At 54.5% G+C, this 21,718-nt stretch overlaps 9 protein-coding genes across 9 annotated transcripts; 6 read left to right on the top strand and 3 right to left on the bottom strand.

The window, feature by feature from the left end:
* Positions 1 to 2,123: 2,123 nt before the first annotated feature.
* Positions 2,124 to 4,309, top strand: LTHEOB_3923 (ATP-dependent rna helicase drs1; the record flags this gene model as incomplete). The annotated part of the gene is made up of 2 exons (XM_035512900.1): positions 2,124 to 3,309; positions 3,363 to 4,309. 2 exons carry the CDS (start codon positions 2,124 to 2,126, stop codon positions 4,307 to 4,309), a joined length of 2,133 nt encoding a protein of 710 aa, XP_035375316.1.
* A 1,057-nt stretch (positions 4,310 to 5,366) lies between these two features.
* LTHEOB_3924 (Haloacid dehalogenase) lies at positions 5,367 to 6,875 on the top strand (the record flags this gene model as incomplete). Its single annotated transcript, XM_035512901.1, has 3 exons — positions 5,367 to 5,535; positions 5,605 to 5,633; positions 6,117 to 6,875. The coding sequence occupies 3 exons, from the start codon at positions 5,367 to 5,369 to the stop codon at positions 6,873 to 6,875; spliced, it is 957 nt and encodes a 318-aa protein (XP_035375317.1).
* Positions 6,876 to 7,297: 422 nt separating this feature from the next.
* On the bottom strand, positions 7,298 to 8,841 carry LTHEOB_3925 (Zinc finger parp-type protein; the record flags this gene model as incomplete). Its single annotated transcript, XM_035512902.1, has 6 exons — positions 7,298 to 7,322; positions 7,377 to 7,924; positions 7,976 to 8,053; positions 8,135 to 8,291; positions 8,347 to 8,482; positions 8,820 to 8,841. 6 exons carry the CDS (start codon positions 8,839 to 8,841, stop codon positions 7,298 to 7,300), a joined length of 966 nt encoding a protein of 321 aa, XP_035375318.1.
* A 1,474-nt stretch (positions 8,842 to 10,315) lies between these two features.
* Positions 10,316 to 12,667, top strand: LTHEOB_3926 (C6 transcription factor; the record flags this gene model as incomplete). Its single annotated transcript, XM_035512903.1, has 6 exons — positions 10,316 to 10,749; positions 10,840 to 10,955; positions 11,010 to 11,616; positions 11,935 to 12,158; positions 12,333 to 12,519; positions 12,637 to 12,667. The coding sequence occupies 6 exons, from the start codon at positions 10,316 to 10,318 to the stop codon at positions 12,665 to 12,667; spliced, it is 1,599 nt and encodes a 532-aa protein (XP_035375319.1).
* A 974-nt stretch (positions 12,668 to 13,641) lies between these two features.
* On the top strand, positions 13,642 to 14,011 carry LTHEOB_3927 (uncharacterized protein; the record flags this gene model as incomplete). The annotated part of the gene is made up of 2 exons (XM_035512904.1): positions 13,642 to 13,798; positions 13,863 to 14,011. 2 exons carry the CDS (start codon positions 13,642 to 13,644, stop codon positions 14,009 to 14,011), a joined length of 306 nt encoding a protein of 101 aa, XP_035375320.1.
* A 459-nt stretch (positions 14,012 to 14,470) lies between these two features.
* LTHEOB_3928 (Ribosome biogenesis protein) lies at positions 14,471 to 15,911 on the bottom strand (the record flags this gene model as incomplete). The annotated part of the gene is made up of 3 exons (XM_035512905.1): positions 14,471 to 15,376; positions 15,435 to 15,668; positions 15,720 to 15,911. 3 exons carry the CDS (start codon positions 15,909 to 15,911, stop codon positions 14,471 to 14,473), a joined length of 1,332 nt encoding a protein of 443 aa, XP_035375321.1.
* A 161-nt stretch (positions 15,912 to 16,072) lies between these two features.
* LTHEOB_3929 (ATP-dependent rRNA helicase rrp3) lies at positions 16,073 to 17,560 on the top strand (the record flags this gene model as incomplete). The annotated part of the gene is made up of 1 exon (XM_035512906.1): positions 16,073 to 17,560. One exon carries the CDS (start codon positions 16,073 to 16,075, stop codon positions 17,558 to 17,560), a length of 1,488 nt encoding a protein of 495 aa, XP_035375322.1.
* Positions 17,561 to 18,020: 460 nt separating this feature from the next.
* LTHEOB_3930 (Eukaryotic translation initiation factor 3) lies at positions 18,021 to 20,642 on the top strand (the record flags this gene model as incomplete). The annotated part of the gene is made up of 2 exons (XM_035512908.1): positions 18,021 to 18,348; positions 18,406 to 20,642. The coding sequence occupies 2 exons, from the start codon at positions 18,021 to 18,023 to the stop codon at positions 20,640 to 20,642; spliced, it is 2,565 nt and encodes an 854-aa protein (XP_035375323.1).
* A 152-nt stretch (positions 20,643 to 20,794) lies between these two features.
* On the bottom strand, positions 20,795 to 21,675 carry LTHEOB_3931 (uncharacterized protein; the record flags this gene model as incomplete). Its single annotated transcript, XM_035512909.1, has 2 exons — positions 20,795 to 21,119; positions 21,197 to 21,675. The coding sequence occupies 2 exons, from the start codon at positions 21,673 to 21,675 to the stop codon at positions 20,795 to 20,797; spliced, it is 804 nt and encodes a 267-aa protein (XP_035375324.1).
* Positions 21,676 to 21,718: the final 43 nt, after the last annotated feature.

Here is a 21,718-nt window from a genome sequence, read left to right on the forward strand (position 1 = left end):
TGTTCGTCATTGCACAGAGCTGATCATTATTCGGCAAATTTTGTATTGTGCGCAGCGGCGTTGTACATGCGATCAGCTGACGCATCAATCTGAGGGTGAACTTGAGAAATATTTCAGGGTACACTTCTACCGAGCAAACGAATTCTAAGGGCTACGTCACTGCTCCGTGCTAGCAAAGGGAACGGAGCTAGAGAGACCACCTCTTCATACTGTTGGCTGATGTATCAGTCGAGTCGTAAAAAAAAAATTTTCCTCTTGAGAAACGGGACCTTTGACGCCACTACCCAACATCCGATGTCGTCTCTGAAGAAAATATCGGATTGCTCACGAGGCTCACGTGGTTGTGAATAATAGCAAAATCTGATCTCAAGGGACGACGATCTTGCGGGGGCAGTGACCGCATTGCGCAGTCGCCGAGCGCCTGGACCAAAGATCATTTCGCCTTAAAAAAGCCGAGCGAGGGGAGAGACGATTGTCCAGCCGCTTGCGTGCTCACTTACTCTGACAGGAAGCTGATTGGGTGCGAAAGTTTTCCATTCGGCCCTGCAAAAGCGTGGTCCGGTAATTAGTGCAGCGCGCTGACATTTTCTTGACGAGGGGCACGAGGGGAGCAAGGAGGCAGAGATCACGCCGGCTGTGGGTCAACGGCGGAAACCTGCGCATGCCGGGCAGCAGCTTTCGGCGGCGCGCGTATGCAGGCGGCGAAGCTGCGACAGTCGAAGGGTGAGGTCGCCAGACAGCGCAGACGCAGGGAGCCTCACACCGCCTGTTCAGACGTCTGCAGCCAAGGGCCGTCACTGGGATGCCGGCCGGGGCAAGGCTCGGTAAAGGAAAAAGCGAGGCCTCATGTTGCCACTTTCTCAGTTGGGGACGGAGGACGCCTGTTCAGCCGGCGGCGACAGCAATGGCAATACTGTGGCCAGGAGCGCACGCACGCACGTCAACAGCCTCATCGTCAGCTCAGTCGGGTGCGAATTGCACGGGTGGGGCGTGATGCGTTGCGCAGGTGGCCATTGGCCAACAGCACCAACTCCACACGTCTGCCCCGGAGCGCATCTGGGAGTCAGACAAAGTTTCAGCGCGTGCGTGGCCGCCAATGGCTGCGTATCAGCGGTCCTCATGTGCGGGCTGACGGTGGTGCATTGAATGCAAGATGAGGGATCCGGCAGGCGGCAGGCTGCGCAGGAGTCAGAGAGCGCCCAGCGCTGATTGGACCCCGTTGGTGAGCCGGCCCTTCTTGGGCGTGCTGGCCCGCGGTCCGCCGCTGGCAGAGGGGAGCAACTTTTTTTTTGCGTAGACTTCAACGGTCGCCGCGCCAGCCGGTGAGCTCCGCCGCGCGCGCTGCGCGCCCGCAACGGCTGCGCGACATCAGGGCAGCAACGCAGCAGCGTCGGGGCGAGCAGCATGCCGGCTCGGCAGCCCGCAGGGCAATGCTGCAGCCGGCTTCTGCTGCACGCTCTGCAATCCTTGCGGGCAGATCAACGGAACCCACGTCGAGCTGGGCCGTGTGGCCGCGCCAGTGCACTAGCGCCGCCGGGGCCTGGCTCAAAATGTTCCTTCTGTTCGCACCCTCCGCTTCTCTTCCTCTAGCTCAGCAACCCGCCAGACAACGAAGTCGCCCAAATCCACCCTACAGAACACACGCCCCGCTGCCACCCTATTTCGTCGAGAAACATGCCGCAGGCTGTCGCTGAGCTGTAAATCCCCCACTGGGGGGCGTGTGTCCTGCGCGCCCTCCAGTCCGGCAGCCCACCGAGAATTCCAACGACTCTACGACGATACTTCGCCCTCGACTGCTTCGAGCAAGCCCTTGCTTGAAGTGCAGCACCAAAGACCAGACTCTACCGGAGTACCCGCAGAGCTCACTACAGCGGCACCGTTTTCTGTCCGTCACCCCTCGGACTCGACGAGCATCCGGCTTGGACCTGGCCATACGGCCCTTCAAGTCTCGAAGTCCACCAAAGAATCCCCCCAGATCGTCCGTAGGCGACTTTTCCACCCTTCTTAAGCAGCGGCCGCCTCATCTCCACCTCCACTTCCCTTCCTTTCTCTCAACCCTCAACCCTTAAACCCCCGAACTTCAACAATCAAAGAAACCCCACAAACCCACGCCATTGAGAGAAATGGCAACCATCCAAACCAACAAGAGCATTGGTCTCGTGACCCACGACACTGGCTCGCCTGAGCCCAGGAGTCCTAACGGAACGGTGAAAGCCACCAGCTCAAAGGTACCAGCCCGCAAGAACATCTCCGGAAAAGGGGTGAAACGCAGTTTGGGCGTAGCTTCAGACGAGGCACTCGGCAATGAGGAAGACAGCAGCGCCGACGAGGCGGACAAGGACGACGACGATGAGCCAAACGAAGATGCCCCGTCCGGCGGTTTCGGCATGGGCAGAGGCAAGCGGCCTGCTATCCACATTGAGCCCGCCGATGCAGAGAGGAAGGACGACCGCGGGACGGGGCTTGATCAAGAGGGTCTCCTCACCCCTCTATCCAAAAAGCGCACTTTCAGCAACACCGACATTTTTGCTGCGTTTGATGAAGACGCGATGAGCGGGAATGAGAAAGAATCTGCTTTGGCGTACCCCCGCAAAAAGCTGAACAGGAAGTTGAGCAACAATCCCAACGGCCTCCTCGCATACGAGGCCTTCCGCAAGGGCAGCATTGCGTCTGAGGAAGGTCCGTTGATTGAATCAGAGAACGCTATTGACTCCTCCGATGACGACGAAATCTACAAGGCTGTGGAGGATATCGACGAATCGGATAACGATGAGTACATTGACGAGAACCTGGAGGAGAAAGCTCTACGGGATGCGCTGAACACGTCCGACAACGAGAGCGATTTTGGCGATGGCCCGGACGTCTCGATGTTGCTCGACAGCGGATATCTGGAAGGCAATCTCCTCGACATGGGCGACGATCAGATACTCGGACTTTCTGGTGAACAATGGGCTGGCATGGAGGAGATAACCCCCGTCCAATCAAACACTTCCACGAGGCGTGTGCGTTTCGACGATAACGTGCACGCCGTTTCCGACGTCGATAGTGACGACGAAACGTCTTCGGAAGACCTCAACAGTTTCTTTCCCGATTTATTCCACAAGGACAATCAAGCGCTCTCAAGCTTCAGGCATAGCCAAGATCTGGACGATATTGATTATTTTGACGAGTCAACAGCTAGCGATAGCGAGAGGTCATACTGGGACTTTGGCGACGAAAAGGAGCTATCCAGTAATTCGAGTGACCGAGAGCACGACGTCCACACGGAGTCTGGCTCTGAGTCAGAAGCAGGCTCCAGTGGCTACGAGAGTATGGCTCACTTGATTAGTTCTATTTTCTACGTGAATGCTGACAAGACGCAGCGGATGAAGGTGACACCACCGATGAGGACCTACCCCCGCCACCCACCATTAACAAGCCATCACGTGTCCACCGTGACTCATCTTCTTCTGCCGGCTCCGCCACCCCGAAGCCATTTCCGCGGTCTAAGAGACAGCCTCCGGCAAAATCATCGAAGCGGAAGGGCCCGATCAAAGGCTTCTTCACTCTCGATCCGAGGAGAGCTATTGCCATTCTGGACAGTAGCGGAAAGCGCATGGTTCTAAGACCTGCTCGTATTTCGAACAACCAGTTCTGGACTGCCAGTACCGCGAGTAGCACTGCAAACAACAGCCCTCGCAGCGAACTGCAGCAGCTGAATGGCGATGACAGCGACTTCAGCGATGGCAACACAAACTTCGCAGACATCATGCTCAGTGGCATTTACGGAGCAGCTGGCGGCCTCAACTATCCCATTGGCCCCCCGGAAGCGTTCTATCCATTCGTCGGCATTGATGCGGATGGCACGATGGAATTCGATGACGAAGATGACGACGACATAGAAGACATGCTCGACGTCAACGACTTCATCGATTTTGGCAACCAGAGTGATTCTGACGAGGCCGATGAGACCGATGTGCCCACTGCAGCCAATTCTCCTACCAAGGCTCATGCGGGTCATACTCCCGCCAGGGCTGGTCTTTCTGCAGCCCATGAGATGAGCCAGAGGATGCTTCAACACTTCGACCGCGCGAACGTGAATTCGTTCAGGAGGAATCAGAACCGTTACCGCGATGTGGCTCGTCTCCCCGACGATCCTGCTGCTCGCGCGCAGGCCTCTAGGCCTGTGCGTACTGGAGCCTCGGCCGATGCCATCATCACTCCGATGCGAAAGAAAAAGAAGTCGAGTAATATGGGCGTTCCGCGTGCCAGTCCTCTTGCCAAGAAATCTGGTCTAATCGCTGGCGCTTTCACTCCTCGCCGTCATTAGGGCAGCCTCGCTCATTAGTTTCGACGTTTCTCGGATCTCAAGAAGGTGTGCGCATCCAGCAATCTCTTGGCTACGAGATCGTCAGATCATTGTTAGTTGATGGGTCACGCATGTTCATCAAAGCTTGGTGCACATTCGGTAGCCACGACTTTAACGACGTTACGGCCAACGGACTTGTTCGATAACAGGAGCTTACTTGGAACTATTTCTTAAAAGTTCAGTTCTCGGGAGGCGGAACAGACCTTTCAGCGAGTGATGCACTGTACGATGTGACGTGTATCTACCTACCCTCTTATGCTTCGCTCTTGGGATATAGAGATTGGGCAGAGGGGTTGGGTGATCAAGCATTCGCTGCGTTGAAAGGCGGATACCGCTTAATGTCTAGTTTCCTCCCCTATCAGGCCGAGCACTGCTTAGCCGCCTTCATCTCATTCTCTACGTCCCTCGATTGTTTCCATTACCTGTTTTAAAGCCTCGATTTCTCATGTTATTCACAGCGGCAACCAGGATCTTGGTTTCGGTGCTTCAAGGCGCTTTCTCTCTCTTCGGTCTACGATACCAACAACGACGACTCATCGGCCCCTCTCTTCGACTGGTTCCTAGATTGGGGATGGTCTAGGGGTTCTTCCGGGAGGTCTGGTTCTCTTTCACTAAGCGGGATGCCGGAGCAACAAGCGCACGGAAAAATGGGGTGTGTGGGCTTTTTACATGGTTCGTGTAGGAATATTATCCAGCAGCATAAGCAATGCATAAAGATGATATGAATACTGTGTGCCGCTATTCTGATGATATGATTTTCAGAATCACGGCCAACTGGACGATGTTACACCTCCCACAAAAGAACTAACTAAACACCCTCCACATTCTTACAATAGCTCGCATGGCTTGTGGTGCACTCCGATTCACAATCCTTGCCCTGGTCAATATATTCCACGTGACCCAGCTGTTGCCGATCTGACCTCGTCGCACCTGCCACCGTGAGTCACGCTTAGCCAATATCATTTTCCAGCCAACGCCCACGACCACCACGCCCGATATCTTCGGACTCCAAGCTCCAATGCCAAATCCAAAGCTCTCACAGAAGAACCTGCTCATAGCCTTTGACGCATTTGGAACGCTCTTCACTCCGCGCGGGCCGATTGGTGCACTGTACGGAGAGATCGCGCGCAAGCATGGCATCTGTGGCGATGTTTCCGACGAAGATATTATGAGCAGCTTCAAGAAAGGTGAGTCCAGCATACAGCGCTTTCTATATTTTCGAACGCCTTTAATTTTCGTTATGCCCATTGTCCCAGTCGTGTGCCTTTGGTTGGTCGCGTGGCTGGTACATGTTGCCCAAAGTCGAAAGTGGATGACACATGGTCTGTGAATTTAGGGACATGAGGCTGACGAGTAGATGAAACGGCTATGTAGCATTCAAACATAACGCTAAAGAGAGACCAAACTACGGGAAAGAAGTTGGGATGGACCCTACCGCATGGTGGAGCAACGTATGTCTTGAACTGTTTTTATTTTGGTCTACATTCACACTCTCCTGTTTCTTCACAGTAAGAAATCAAAATACCTTTTCTACATCTCTGGTCAAATAAGCTACCTAGCGGGGTCTGCATCCCAAATGAACGGATGGCACACAGACTTCCACGCTTCAATCTTATCCTATAACCTCACCACTGCCCTTACCATAAACATGCCCATTACTCAACGGCGCTCCCAACATAATTGATAGAGCGGGAACATGGTCAAAGTATCAAGGATGCAAGAGATTCATTGCACCCTTCAGCAGACTGACCCAGCGGCACCAAAACAGATCATAACTCAAACCTTCACCCCCTTCCTCTCCACCCAGAAATCATCCTCTCCCGGCTCGGCCCCTCCCAACCCTCCATCTCTCCCCCATCGCCTCGTTCCTGACCTCATCACCCGCTTCGCCAGCCGCGACGGCTACACTCTCTACAACGACGTGATCCCCCTCTTCGCCTCCCTCCGCGCCGCCCGCGGCGGCAGTGGCAGCAGCCGCCGCAAAATCGTCACCGCCGTCCTGACCAACTCGGACGACCGCGTCGCCGGCATCCTCCGCTCCTTCGGCCTGCGCGTCGGGCACGTCGATCCGGAGACCGTCGAAAAGATCGCTGCGTCAACGTACCCGAACGGCAGCGGCAGCACTTCTGCAACGACATTACTGCAACCAGAAAGGTTGGGCGAGAACGACATCGACTTTGTGCTGACGTCGTACGACTGCGGCTATGAGAAGCCGCATCGTGCCATCTTCGACGCAGCGAGGCGGTTGGCGTTAGCGCGGTACGCTCAGGTTGGTGAAGGAGAGGAGACTGGACGCGAGATTGATGATGATGGTGAGTGGGAGGCGGTGTATGTGGGCGACGAGGTGGATAAGGATGTTGTGGGGGCGGAGGAGGCTGGGTGGGCAAATGCGTTCTTGGTGGATCGAGAGGGACTGGTCCGAGATGCCAGAGACGTGGTGAGAAGGGAGGACGTGGGTGGAGAGGGGCAGCAGCAGGTAAGAGTCTTGCGAGATCTGAGGGAGTTAGAAACATATGTACTCGGGTGATGCGAATGGCGGGCACTGAAGAGTTCCTGTATCACATGTATATAAGAAAATAATTCCCAGGTTGTCCTCGAAGAAGCCATAAGGAAACTCAAAGCGCATTAATGAAACTTCCCGCTTGATGCCGTACAGGTAAACCCGCTAGGTTCACAAAAGAAAGTAGGGAGAACAGAAGCCCGATTAAGTAGCCACGGTAATGTTGCAAGCAGCCATGCCGGGTATCCATATGCCACAGCCAACGCTAATCCGAAAGAAAAAGAAAAGTAATTCCGCACATGGCCGACATCCGGAAACGAGGGTTCAGCACAGTATCCTTGTTCCGAGGTTTTCGTTGCAGAAGGCGAATTCTGATCGCAACCCAAGCTGAACGATATGCAGGTTATTGCAGAAATGGCTCACTGGAACGAGTGGACGGGCAGGCTTGTTTAAGCCTTAGCCTTCCTGCCGCCGCTATTCAATGTCAGCGGCCCTGTTGGTCTTTGTATTGGGATCAACATGACTCACCGCTTCTGAGTAGGCTTCTTTGCCTGCGGAGCCTCCTCAGCCTCGTCGGCCTCGTCGGCCTCGTCATCATCAACGACAACCTTGGTCTTGGCCTTGGACTTCCTCTGCTTGGGAGCGGGCGCAGGCTCGTCCTCATCTTCCGCCTTAACCTTCCTCGAACGAGATTTCTTAGCCTTAGCAGGGACAGGAGCAGGCTCCTCACCATCCTCATCCTCAGCAATCTCGTTCTCCTTGGCATCAGCCTCTTCAGCCTTGACTTGCTTGGCCTTCTTGCCTCTGGCCTTCTTGGGAGCTGGCGCTTCGTCCTCCTCATCCGCAACAATTTCGTTCTCCTTGGAGTCGGCCTCTTCGGCCTTGACTTGTTTGGCCTTCTTTCCTCTGGCCTTCTTCGGGGCTGGCGCCTCTTCTTCTTCTTCATCCTGTTCTTCGTTCTTGACCTTGATATTCTTCTTGCCTCTCGCCTTCTTCGGGGCTGGAGCCTCTTCTTCGTCTTCCTCCTCCTCCTTGTGAGCACGCTTCTTTGACTTCTTCTTAGTGCCGTCCTCATCCTTTGCTCATCAGCTTACTATATCACGCAGTAATAGCTAAAGGACGCTTACCTCGTCGATTCCCAGCCTCTTCTTATCGGCCTTAGTAAGGCGGAATCCGTTCTGGCCAGGGCGATTCTTTTCAACATCCTATTCTCGCGTCAGTCTGAAACCCGGACAAGCAAACTCTACATGGACGTATAAAATGCTTAAAAGGCTCAGAAAACTTACTCCCTTCCAGTCCATATCGTCAACATGGCCCTGCTCAAAGGCCTTCTCAACCTCAACCTGAAGGTCCTCGGGCAATTCCTCAAAGCCGTCGAGCATGCTCATGTCGCCGTCGATGTAATCCTTCACGTTACCGATGATCTTGGGAGTGACGCAGCCCCTTTGAAACGAATAATCAATACCGCAGATCCAAGAGCAGTTGAAGGAACGTTTACCAATGCTTGTAAGTCCAGGAATTGTGCTCGTTGATGGTGATCATGGTGGCGAAGCGAACTTCACCCTTTTGGATCTTCACACCGGCATTCTTGCATTCAGAATTCTTGCAGGTCGCACGCGCGTTAGGCGAGATCTCTATGCACATGTCAGCTGAGGGTAGTCGTGTGAAGGACGCCAAGCACGGGGTGGGAAGCATTGGGTGACGCGAAGAAGTAGAGGCTGGTGCTACCAAAGAAGCACGACAATGGTGACGAGAGCAGTCGAACAACAGGGCAGCGGTGTAGAATTGAAAGCCCAAACTGGACAGCAGTACATATGAAGAGTCGATGTCTTCAAATGGAGGTATGTTGGTGATTGCACTGGTAAGATTCCGCTCCCGCGGGGACGTTCTTCGACAAGTGAAGTCGCGGGCGATTGTGCGACAAACGAACGAATGTTACATGGCAAAGTAGGGAAAAAGGAATGAACTTACCGATGCGGTATCCAGTAGGCATTTTCGCAGCAGAACCGAGGTCAGTCACTGCGACGGATGATATGTCAAAGAAGGGCTGGCGTGGTTGCGGTAACGATGGCAGGCAAGCTGCGACGTGCGCGGCGGAATGTGAGGCAGGACGGGTGGAATAAAGAGAATGGGTGACAGGAGGGCGGGGGATCTTAAGTAGAGCGAGGTGTCTTCCTACGATAAGAAAGAAGAAGCGGAAGAAGTTGGGTGAGGAAAGCGGGTGAAGTTCATGTTGTTTGCGCAAGCTCTAGGCTTCCTTGCCTGGAAGACGCGACCGGGCCCGCGCGTGCGCGTTAGTCCTGGCCGGTGCCTTCCCTACCTGCACGTACGCCTGACTTCTGCCTGCACCTGTTCCATTTCGAGCAAGAGCAATCAATTCCATGCTAGAGCACGGGATTACAGGAGGCACGCGAATCAGAACAGAGCTTTGCCTGCAATGCCGGATGCTCTGCGCTGTCGCACAGGCACCACTGCGCCGAGGGCCAGGAAGGGATGATGCCCTGCACGGCCAAGAACCTATCTGGAAGAGGGTCACCAAAGACAAACAACTGTGGACGCTCTACCTAATAGCTACGATTAGACATCGTTGTCTCAAAATATCGGCTTTTAGTAGGGATGAGGCGGACGGCCACGACTAAACCGCGATTCTTGCCGACTGTCGCGAGTCGAGACGTCATGGCTGACTTTTTTCGACTCGCCGCGCGCCGGCCGTGCTCCAATGCCTCCACAACTCCCTCGCAACTGTCCCCCAATCGATGCACACGAGCTTCAAGAATGTGCTCAGTCGAACCTTTCGACAGCATAGCACCGCTTCCGATGGATATTTCACCGTAGCAGCATGGCTGGTCCCAGCTGCCGCTACCTCAGCTCGCCGTCCCCCGCGCCGACATTTCTCTCGCACCCGCCAGAGACGCTCTCGAACAATCGATGACCTCTCAGAGAGCACTTCCCCTCTCCGCCAGCCACGCCGACCACCCCGATTCCTCCAACCTGCAGAAGCTTGGGTGAAGCGCCTCGAGCCTCTTCTTCCGTCGCATCTTCGGACCACCTCGATCGGCACAGCTGAACCTTCGAATATAGGCGCAGAGAGGCTCGCATCTGCCAGGGAAATTGCTTCGATTCTGGCACGGTCGAGAGAGTATGCGGGCGTGGACATTCTCAGCTACTTAGCGATACAGCAGGGTCGATGGGACGCTGTTATATGGCTCGTGAAATCGATTATTGAAATACCGGTTCCAGTAGGGGAGCGCCTGAAAGATATTCCTTTGTCAACCGCTCCAAACTGGAATGGCATCCACGAGTCGCTAGAGTTTGCCACCCAGGGACCATTGACCCTGCAGAGAGTTGCCTCTGCCCAACCTTTCGAACAAAAACTAGATCAATTAACAAACCCCGACATCTTTGGCGAAGACGAACATCACTACCGAAAAGACGCGCTTGGACAATTATGGAGGAGCTTGGGCAACATGATCCTGACCGCTGTTGGAGACCGGCCTCAGGAGAAGGATGCGATTATGGGTCATGTTCTTGAGCTCCTGGCCTACCTTCATCATGCGGGCATAATCCCCGAATCGGTGTACCATTACGAGCCGCCAAAGGATAAATATTCCCTTCAACAACCACCCACACTCTACCTTCTTTCCTCCAAGATCCTTACGGCGCTATCGGACGCAGCCTGGAGAGCACATGAGCTAGCAGCGGCGTCCGAGAACCAAAAGCAGGCAAAGTACAATATCTTCGGCCAGGAAATACCTGGCTCAAGATACAAGGTTCGCACACCGGAACTTGGCTCAGAAGTCTGGTTGGAGCTTGTGCTGTGGTCTTGCCTACATGGGGGTTGGACAATGGACGGCGCGGACATTTTGAAAAAGCTCTCACGCTACAAGGACGACTCGAGGTGGTCAGTCATTCACTGGAAAAACGTCTTGCATGATCGCTCCGGGTCATCTTTTCGCAATATGACTTGGACCGACTTATGGTCCTTTGCTAGGGCCCGGGGGACGCAGGCGAAATCCCAAGAACGCTTCATGGTTGATAAAACCATCAGCAGTGAAGTGGTTGCGGCCTATATCGATGGTGTGCTCAACAGAGTTACGGCGGGTGTTGGTAATCGTGGAGAGCCTGTTGCGACTATTTTCAATTTTGTCACTACTTTCAAAGGCCTGCTCGATCGTGACAATCTTGGCCTTGGAACTGCAACTTGGGAGTCAATTATTGTGCGTTTCATGGAGAGCGGCGGCATCGACCCGAACTTGCAGGCCCGTTGGCTGGAAAGGCTGCTGTACTTTAGCAGCAAGTTCGACGAAGAGCTCGAGTACCACAATGCTGCTCGGGAATACGAAGACAGTCCAGGCTCACCATCTTACATCCTCGACCCCTCGTCGATCTCTTTAGGCGTATTACATCAAGCCTTGCGTATCCACATCAAGAACAGCAACCTCACGGGCGCGGCTGAAGTTGTGTCACGACTGCAGTCGCTCACAGATGAAAACAAGAAAAGATCGATGCAAAAATTCTTCGAAAAGCTCAACAGGCGATCCGAGGACGACTTCGTTCCTGAGTCCTTCTCAAGCAACGTCGACCCAATGGATTATCCCATCTACTTCCCGCAGATACCGCCCGCGCTTTTGGCCGGTGTTCTGAGTCTGGCAACGCAGAATCAAGCATATGACTTTGCTAGACAGCTGCTGTACTCTGACGATATCGATGGGCCTCTGATCCCGCAGGAGCTGTATGGGTATAGTGGCATTGCCGCTGCGATCACTAGGTATGCACTTGCTGTCGACGACGCGAACGTGCTTGCTCGCCTCAAACCCAATCAATCGGAAAGGGGTGGCCTGAATCCTGAAGCGTCTTGGGCAATTCTCGAAATCCAAATGCGAAGACAAGAGTGGGACATTGTTGAGAACGTAATCGGCCACCTAGCGGTACACAACACAAAAGGACGGGTAGCGAACATCAGTGCGCTCTTAGCGAGGCAGCTCCTCATCCTCCAAGACAAAGTGCTTAGGCAGGGTGAGAAGCCGACCGAGACACATCCTCTCGCTAAGGCTGCCTCTATCTTTCGGAAGCTCATCAAAACTAGATTCGGCGACAATGATCAGGAACGCTACCACCGCTTCCACGGTATACTCTGTGTCCTCTCGTCTATTGGGCCCGAATGGCGCGACTTTTGCTTCCGCTTATTCACCTACCGCGAAACGAAGTTACTCGAGCGATGTGTCACACATGATGACTTTGCACCATTGCTACAGGGCGTCACGGAGACCCGGGGTGCCTACAGGGGTATGGAATTGATGACCAAGTGGTGTAAGGATATATCAGCAACCAAGCCTCTCGAAAGGGCGCACCGCATCGAAAGCACTACAAAACATGTTCCTCAGGCCCTATTAACCGAGGAAGTCGCTGTCAAAGGAAAAAATGGGTCCGAATATTTACTCCGTGGCCAACGCCTTTCGCCCACGCTTCCTCTCATGCGCATAGTGTACCAGGCAGCGTTGAAGCAGATCGAACAGAGCGCTGAGCTTGCATGGCATCAGCAAAATGTCAGATCGGTTTTGAGCTGGGCTCTTGCGGGTCTGAGGTCCTTGGGGTTAAGCGAAAAGGAAATTGGTCACGAGTTGAATGGAATCACGAGCGGTGCCGAACTGGCTGAGCGAGCGAGAGCAGCGTATGTGAAAAGAAAGCGGCCATCGAAGAGGAAGTCAAAGTGGAGGAAATCTCAAGTGACAGAATTGGCAAAGAGGCTCGAGCATGGGATTGAGAAAGATGTTTCCGTGGAACCAAGGATTGCCCAAGGAGCCGAGCGGGGGGAGTAGGGTTGATGATCCCTGGTGTATATTGCACGTTTTGCCGATGTAAGCATGAGCATGTAATGTAATTTTGTTGTTCCCTGTGCTTAGACTTAGACTTTAGATATTACTGTTCCTCATCATAGTTGTGGGACAGACTTTGAATCTCCAAACAGCATGACGTGTGGGTATGAGCTTTTCACGTAAGTACTGCACCTCAATCAGTACGAATCCTACTATCCAGAGAATGCGCTACGATCGCGGGAGGAGATGGCCATGGCGTAGCGATAGCGCGCCGTGGATGTGACATCATCACCTACACCCACCTGGACTTCCTTTTACGCGTTGTCACAGGCTCTCGCGTCAACGCATCATCCTATCCTTTCGTCGTGACATTCTCGATTTCCTTAGCAGTTCCAGATTGGCGAGATCTGGTGGCTTGCAGATCCGATGCGGTGCGGTGGCTGGTCAGCACCAAAGCCGTTCCTGACGCTAACCTGGATGGACCGAGTGTTGACGTCCACCACTATTTGAGAGCCGCTTGGTGGATTCTAGACGTTTGTGGTCCTGTCTCCTGTCACTCTTGCATCGTTCCCTTCTAGGAGCTCGCACTTTCCTTGGAATTATTATGCAAGCCATGTTCTCCTGATCGCTGGATGAAGTCATGACTCGGCGATGGTCACAGTGCGATTGATGCAGCCCTCACCGGTTGTAGTATAGCAAATGGTAGCAACAGCGCGGCACGATAGCTTCGAGCCAAGGGTGCACTGCTGCTTACCACCCAGTGCTGTAAGAATAGCGAGCTATCACGCATGCCACAAGTGACATCAGCATTAAACGCCAGTGACGCCCAAGGCTGGTCTCCGTGTCTGTGTACCTTAAGAAAATACATAAAAACCGTCTGCTTTCCTGGATGTGCACCAATAAACAATCCAACACTCACCTCATCCAATCAAGCTCCAACCCTTTCTCCGACAAAACAATATCAACCACTACCAATCATGTCCAAGTACGAGAACCAAGACATCCCCGCCGGCGTCGTCCGCGACAACGACTATGCTAGCCGTAGCGGCCAGTCACAGATCCCTGTCCAGAAGGACGAAGCGCCCATCGAGGACCCCATTGACCCCGCGACCGCTGACACTGACGAGCAGCTGGGTAAGACCGTCCATCCTCCTTCCCGTACACATTGATCACCCATATTCTAATACAATAATTGCAGCTCGCGATGATAAAGAAGCCATTAACGAGGAAAATATTGTTCCAGGCCGCACACGTGGTGCCACCAAGAAGGCAGGCACTTACGCGGAGCCTGGTGATGAGGAGGGTATTCCCGGGCCGGAGGATGGAAGAAGTGCCATCCGCCAGTAATTCTGAGTAGTTGGTTATGCTGCTCGAATTCGGAGTTACATAGGCCATTCACCACCTGTTCAACAAGCTCCGACAGCGGTTAGCTTGGATCTGTATTATATTGAAATGGTTACTTCAACGATGATAACTCTGATATGATAGCTTTAAACATTCTCATATGATTTTGTGATGCTTCCAACATATTTAGCTTGAAATTATAAACTGTCACGCCAGTGTGCATGCTCACGATTAAGCTCGGGCTGTAGATGAAACCACACGTCGGGTCAATAAATACATTTACCACCGAAACCTATAGACTTCTCCATGATCATATTCATTTTTTGGAATGAGCGACACTGTTAAGCTAAGCTGATGCCGTGACCTTGCCCTGGGACTTAAGAACCGGCCCCGTAGTACGTTGATGGAGAGATTCCAAAAGCCGGGTATATAGACTTTAAACGATTATGCGAGTGCTCTCACTCATTCGTCGTCTTCCATATCCTCATCTTCGTCCTCGACATCACCGGCGCCCTCATCGTCAAGGCCTTCGCTATCCCAGGCGTCGGACATGTCCTCGTCATAGTCCTCCTCTTCATCATCATCAACTTCTTCGCCTCGTGCTTTCTTATCAGCCTTCTCCTTTTTCTTCCTCTCAACATTTTCCTTTTGTACGCGTTTCCTCTCCTCCTTCTCTTTCCTTCGCTGATCCCACATCTTATCCATCGCTCTGACCTCTTCAGCAGTCTTGGTGATATGCTCGTGCCACATGACCTTTCCACCACACAGGCCTTCCTCAACTTTCTGGAGACGAAGCTTCATGCGCGGGCCGAGCTCGACCAATTTCACGGCTTTCCTCTCGACATTGCTGCGCGCGCCGGCCGACCCGCCGTTGGCGGCAGCCTGTCTTTCTGCAGCCGCCCGCTGCTTCTCCTTCCGGTTGAGGACTTTTCTAGTCGTCTCCAACACCTCAACCTCGGCGTCCGTTTCAACCTCGCTGTCACTCGCGCTAGTATAGCCGCCGCCCGCGTCTGGGTCCAGAAGGTAGTCGGCGGCATCCTCGAGCTTGCCGAGATTAGGCAGGCCCCTCTTCTTCTTATCCTTGACGGCGCTGTTCAAACGGCGCAAGCTCTTAGGCATATCCTTCGTCACGGTTTTGGTCGTGATTGCGTAGTGCCGCAGATTGATAATGTAAGAGTTGGAGTCGTCTGGGGAAGGCTCGCGGTTAAGGAGAAGAACACGGCGGATCGAGGTCAATGGCGTGGCTTGAGGGGAGATTGGCGGGAAGAGCGACTGAAACATGGTTGTCGTGAGGCTCTCGAGGTGCTTCGGAATGGGGTTCTCCGCGCTGGCCGAGGTTTGGGGGCTCGTAAAGTTGTTCATGACAAGCTGTTTGAAAGCCGTTGTTAGTGTGTATCGAGAAGGATTGGTTCTCTTGTGTACATACAAGAGGAGCCGTGTGATATTCATGGCCCCCGGTTCTGGGGTGTTTTTGGGCGCGTTGGATATCCTTGCACAAAGAGTATTTCTCGACGCGGAAGTGCAGCGTAGGGCCGCGAGGAGTCTTCGCAAGGCGCAGGTTTGTGTTCCCGGACGAGGATTTGGAGAATAGCAGAAGATGTGTGACGCCGAGAGGCCCAGCCATTGTCGTGTAGTCGCGCAGTTTGTTGGATTTCCTCTCCTGAGATGATGGTTAGCGGAGGCGGAACTATATGCTCCCAAGGGGAATTACCTTCAATCTCGTCGCTGTACCAGGCTCCATGACCAGCCTCATGTCCTTGACCAGTTGCGAGACGCTGGAGCCGACCTCGCCGGCTCCCACACGAATGACCATGCTCTTCGGCGCGCCATCGTTGGGCTTCTGGGTTCCTTTGGGCAGGCTAGCGCCGATGTGCGTGCGCTTCTTGACTCTCCGTTTTGCCATAGTGTGCTGCGTTGGGGGTGTGAGGAAGTTGCGACGGGAATCAAGCTTGCGGCGGAGACTTGCGAGAAAAATCCCGGGAAGGCGCGCTTATCGATTAGGTCGCGATTTTTCCCAGCAACCAAATCCAAGCACCTGCGCGCCACTTTTCTACACCACCAAAGATGCCCGCCCTCAAGAAGCGCAAGCTCAGCGGTGAACCCGCTGAGGCGAAGTCCAAGGCGACCGCTGCCTCCACCCGCGACGCTCCCTCCACGAAACACAAGGCTGAGCCTACGAAGCTTGCCGAACCCAACTCCGACGATGCGCAAAGCGATGCCGAAGAATCTTCCTCCGGGGAAGTGGAAGCAACCCAGGGCGAACAGGCGCGCAAGAGCTTCAGGGACCTTGGTATCATAGAGGAGCTCTGCAACAGCTGTGAAGCTCTGGGCTTCAAAAGCCCGACTCCCATCCAGGCCGAATCGATCCCGTTGGCTCTTCAAGGACGGGATCTGATCGGTCTAGCCGAGACTGGTTCAGGAAAAACAGCAGCTTTTGCGCTACCTATCCTTCAAGACCTCATGGAGAGACAACAAAAGCTTTTTGGTCTGATCTTAGCACCTACTCGCGAACTGGCGTACCAGATCTCGCAACAATTCGAGGCACTGGGCAGCCTGATCGGTGTTAAGTGCGCAGTTCTGGTCGGCGGTATGGACATGACGCCACAGCAGATTGCTCTAGGAAAGAACCCACACATTGTCGTCGCCACTCCCGGCCGTCTGCTTGACCATCTTGAGAACACCAAGGGCTTCTCTCTGAAGCAGCTGAAGTATTTGGTCATGGACGAAGCAGACAGGCTGCTAGATCTCGACTTCGGGCCTATCATCGACAAGATCCTCAAGGTCTTGCCAAAGGAGGGTAGACGGACCTATCTTTTCTCGGCCACTATGAGCTCGAAGGTCGAGAGCCTCCAAAGAGCCAGTTTGAGCAATCCTCTCCGGGTGTCTATCTCCAGCTCCTCCCACCAGACAGTCTCGACCCTAATCCAACACTACCTGTTCGTTCCCCACAAGCACAAGGATCTCTATCTCATCCATCTGCTTAACGATATGATCGGCCACCCAACGATCATTTTCACGCGCACTGTCAACGAGACACAGAGGATCGCAATCTTGCTTCGAACATTGGGCTTTGGCGCCATCCCTCTTCATGGCCAACTCTCCCAGTCTGCAAGATTGGGTGCGCTCGGAAAGTTCAAGTCAAAGTCGCGGGACATTCTCGTCGCTACCGACGTTGCTGCTCGTGGTCTTGACATTCCGAGCGTCTCATACGTCATCAACTACGATCTGCCTCCGGACTCAAAGACGTATGTTCATCGCGTTGGACGTACTGCCCGTGCTGGAAAGTCAGGTAAAGCTATTTCTTTGGTCACGCAGTATGATGTGGAGATCTGGCTGCGCATCGAGACGGCGCTGGGTAAGAAATTGCCCTCAGAGACGGTAGAGAAAGAAGAGGTTATGATCCTCGCTGAGCGTGTTGGCGAGGCTCAGAGGGCTGCAGTCAGAGAGATGAAGGATTTGCACGAGAACAGAGGCAAGAAGGGCAGTGTACTCCGTGGGAGGAGAGGCGGTGGGAAGAGAGGCCGTGACAACATGGACCAGGAAGAGGGTTGATCGGACAGCTCGAACTCAGAAAAGAGCAAAAGTTTGGCGTAGATGGCGTAGCTTATAGCGAGTGTAGCTTGAGATTCTTTGATCTTTGTCCTAATGCTACTTTTTTGTCGCTTTTGTTAACTGTGGTAGAGCACATCCACATGCGGCATGTATGGCTGTGCGCGATCCTGCAGGAATTCGGAAGGATGCACCGTCCAAAGTGAAAGTTCGGCATTTGACTGAAATGCTAGCTTAGACTGGCTTTTGGAAATGAGTTCAAGTGAACTATGGTTGTAGGCAGGCTGAAGTCCAATAGTCACGTGCCACACACCGCACGGACGCATTAAAATGCGGTGCGTTCGCTTCAACCGCGAAATGCGGCTGGCCCCTCCAACGGCAAATATTATCGCGACATCTACGCGCTCCACAGCCTCAACCTCCACGCGACACCGACCCCGCAGGCCCCGGATCAGCCTCCACGATGTCCCGTTTCTTCACCGCCGTCGATAGCTCCAGCGAGAGCAGCTCCGACGAGGAGGAGCTCTACTCTGAGGAGGAGGAAGAAGAACAGTCGGAAGAGGAAAGCTCTGAGGAGGAGGAGTCGGAGGAGGAGTCCAGCGACGAGGATGAAGGAAAGACCGGTGCTGGACGCTTCTTGAGGGATGTTTCCGATGAGAGCGATAGCGATGACGAGGACCGCGTCACCGTTGTCAAGAGCGCGAAAGACAAACGGTTTGAGGAACTCGAGGCTACTATCAAGGCGATCGAGAACGCCGAGAAGATCAACGACTGGGCTGTCATCGCTACAGGTGAGCTCGGAGTTCTGCGCGACGGCTTTGCCATGGCGTGCTAATCTTTCATTGCAGAGTTCGACAAGATGAACCGTCAAATACCCGCGCTCGTCAGGCAGAATGATGGCAAGACGCCCAAGCCATACATCAAGGCCATTTCCGAGCTGGAGACCACCATGGTCGAGACGCTCGAGAAGCAGAAGGTCACGCCCAAGAAGATGAACGCCACCAACACGCGTGGTCTGAACGCCGTCCGCCAGCGCATGCGCAAGATCAAGCAGGACCACGCTTCCGAGATCGACAAGTTCAAGGCCGACCCGGAGAAGTTCATGGCAGATGAGGTGATTGAGGTGGCCGCCCCCGCTCCTAAGAAGGCGAAGAAGGCTATCCCCTCTTTGGGTGCCGAAGCCGTCGACGGCGATGATGATGATGGCTTCACGGTGGTTGGCGCTGGTGGCAAGGCTATGGTTTACACGCCCGAGGGCATCCTCAAGCACCTCCGTACTATCGTCGAGGCCCGCGGCCGTAAGAACACCGACCGCATGGAGCAGATCCGCACCATGGAGAAGCTGTACGATGTGGCCAACACCGACTACCAGAAGATCCGCGTGCTTCTGACCCTGATCTCCACCCGCTTCGACCTCACTACCGGCACTACGAACCAGATGTCGCAGGAGCAGTGGAAGCTGGCTGAGAACGAGTTCCGCCTGCTGCTCGAGGTTCTTGAGAACAACCGCGACATTGTGGTTGTCGAGGGAGCCGAGGAGTGGGAGGATGACGAGAAGCAGCCCGTGATCAACGCTGGCGAGACCTTCAGGGTTCCCGGCAGCATTACCTCTTTCATTGAGCGTCTCGACGACGAGCTTACCCGCGCTCTCCAGCACATCGATCCCCATACTGCCGATTACGTCGAGAGGCTTACGGACGAGACTACCCTCTATACCAGCGTCGTCCGGACGCAATTGTACGTTGAGTGGCTCGTTGAGAAGCACGGTAGCGCCCAGGAGAGCTCGAACCGCGTTGTCATGCGCCGCCTCGAGCACCTGTACTTCAAGCCCTCGCAGGTCGTTAAGATTCTGGAGGAGAACTCGTGGAAGGCGATTCCTTCTGGACTCAGCTCTACCATCACCCCCCGCGACAGTGCCGCAGATCCCACCGCCCTCATCGCGACCCTCTGCACGTACCTGTTCAGGTACAGCGAGGGTATCATCAGGGCGCGCGCCATGCTTTGCCAGATCTACCACCTGGCACTGCACGACCACTACTACAAGGCTCGCGACATGATGCTCATGTCGCACTTGCAGGAGACGATCGCGAACTTCGATGTCAACACTCAGATCCTCTTCAACCGGACGCTTGTGCAGGTTGGTCTCTGCGCTTTCCGGGCCGGTCTCGTTTACGAGGCGCAGACCTCTCTGCAGGAGATCTGTGGAAGCAACAGGCAGAAGGAGCTTCTTGCGCAGGGTCTCCAGATGCAGCGCTACTCTCAGATTTCGCCTGAGCAGGAGCGGTTGGAGAGGCAGCGCCAGCTGCCCTTCCACATGCACATCAACCTCGAGCTGCTGGAGTGCGTCTACCTTACCTGCTCTATGCTGCTCGAGATCCCTCTGCTCGCTCAGGTTGGTTCTTCGCCCGACGTCAGGAAGAGGGTCATCAGCAAGACCTACCGCAGGCTGTTAGAGTACCATGAGCGCCAGATCTTCACCGGTCCTCCTGAGAACACCCGTGACCACGTCATGCAGGCCTCGAAGGCCCTTGCTGCGGGTGAGTGGAAGAAGGCCGCGGACTTCATCAACTCGATCAAGATTTGGGAGCTCATGGCGCAGTCGGATAAGATCAAGGTCATGCTTTCCGAGCAGATCCAAGAGGAGGGTCTCAGGACTTATCTCTTCACCTACGCGCCCTTCTACGACACCCTCTCCATTGCCACCCTGGCCTCGATGTTCGAGCTCCCCGACCGCAAGGTGTCTGCTGTTGTCAGCAAGATGATCTCGCACGAGGAGCTCGCTGCGGCGCTTGACCAGGTCAACAACGCCATCATCTTCCGCAAGGGTGTCGAGCTGTCTCGCCTGCAGAGCCTTGCCCTCACTCTTAGCGACAAGGCCAGCGGCCTCATTGAGGCTAACGAGAAGACGCTGGAGCAGCGTACACAAGGCATGGCCAACGCTTTTGAGAGACAAGGAGGCCAAGGAGGCCGTGGTGGCCGCGGCGGTCGCGGTGGTGGCCGTGGTCGCGGCCGGGGTGGATCGAGCGGCGTGCCTCGTGGCCAGCAATTCACTGGAGGTGCGTTGGGACGGGCAATTCAGGCATAAGTGTGGAAAGAATGGTTTTTCTTTGATTTGGCATTAGGGGGTTTTATGTTGCTTTTCTAATGGCTCATGTGAGATGCAAAATGCGTCATACGCTTCATGGGTATCATCAGACACTACTGGTAGAGGAATCAAAAGTCGTCACAACGTTACCCCTAGTCCCCTTCGCTCGCTGCCGCATCCGTGATGAAGGTCGGGGACCAATATTCAGTCTCCTCTGTTTGCTTGTCCACCCAAACCAGCGAGTCTGCTAGGAGGTCTTCAATAGCGGCCACTGCTCTTGCCCGCTCCCACCCCAGATTGATCTGCAGCATGGATACTGTGACATAGCCCAGCACCTGTATAGCTTCCAGCACGGCCGACTGGTCTGTGTTGAGCTCTTTTGGAATCGACCGGATCATTTGCTTGTGACCGAGCTTCATGATGGTGAAGCCCGACCCGAGCGGCTCGAGAGACTTAACAGCTCGCAAGACATCGTCACTATATGGTAGATGCAGAATGAGCATTCCGAATTCAACAGTGAATCCACAGGAGCGAGTTGCGAGGGGCCTCCATACTCTGACGCTTCCATCCCCCCTCCGAAGCCTCGACCCTTCTGCACCCGCTGCCTGACCTCGTTCAGCGCGATCATGCCTCCGTTCTCCGCCCGCGTCTCCCGACACACCTCGACGACCCTCACAGCCAGCTCGAAGTAGAAGTCGTTCACGCTGCCACCCAGCATCTGGGCCCAAACGCTGCCGCCACCACTTTTCGCGTCGCCGGCGGCGCTACCTTTGCGGTTGGACGAAGCCAGCGGATCGACGCCGATGGTGTTGCACATGCGGGCGAACTCGGCGCGAAAGGTGGGATTGGAGCGGATGTCCTTGGCATGCGTGATGCTGAACTGGTGCAACAGCGACTGGAAGACGGAGAGTTGCGTCTCAAGCGAGCGGGCTTGCTGCGTGCGGAGGTTGCTTCCGTGTGAGGCGTACTGGGCCTGCGTGATGCGGTGCTGGTCGAAGGCCGAAAGGCCGACACCGCGGCGGTTCGAGGCCATAGCGGAACTCTGAGCTTGAAAGCTGGATATCAACCGAGTGGGT

This window comes from Lasiodiplodia theobromae (assembly GCF_012971845.1).
Source record: "Lasiodiplodia theobromae strain AM2As chromosome Unknown scaffold_10, whole genome shotgun sequence".
NCBI classification, from domain to species: Eukaryota; Fungi; Ascomycota; class Dothideomycetes; order Botryosphaeriales; family Botryosphaeriaceae; genus Lasiodiplodia; species Lasiodiplodia theobromae.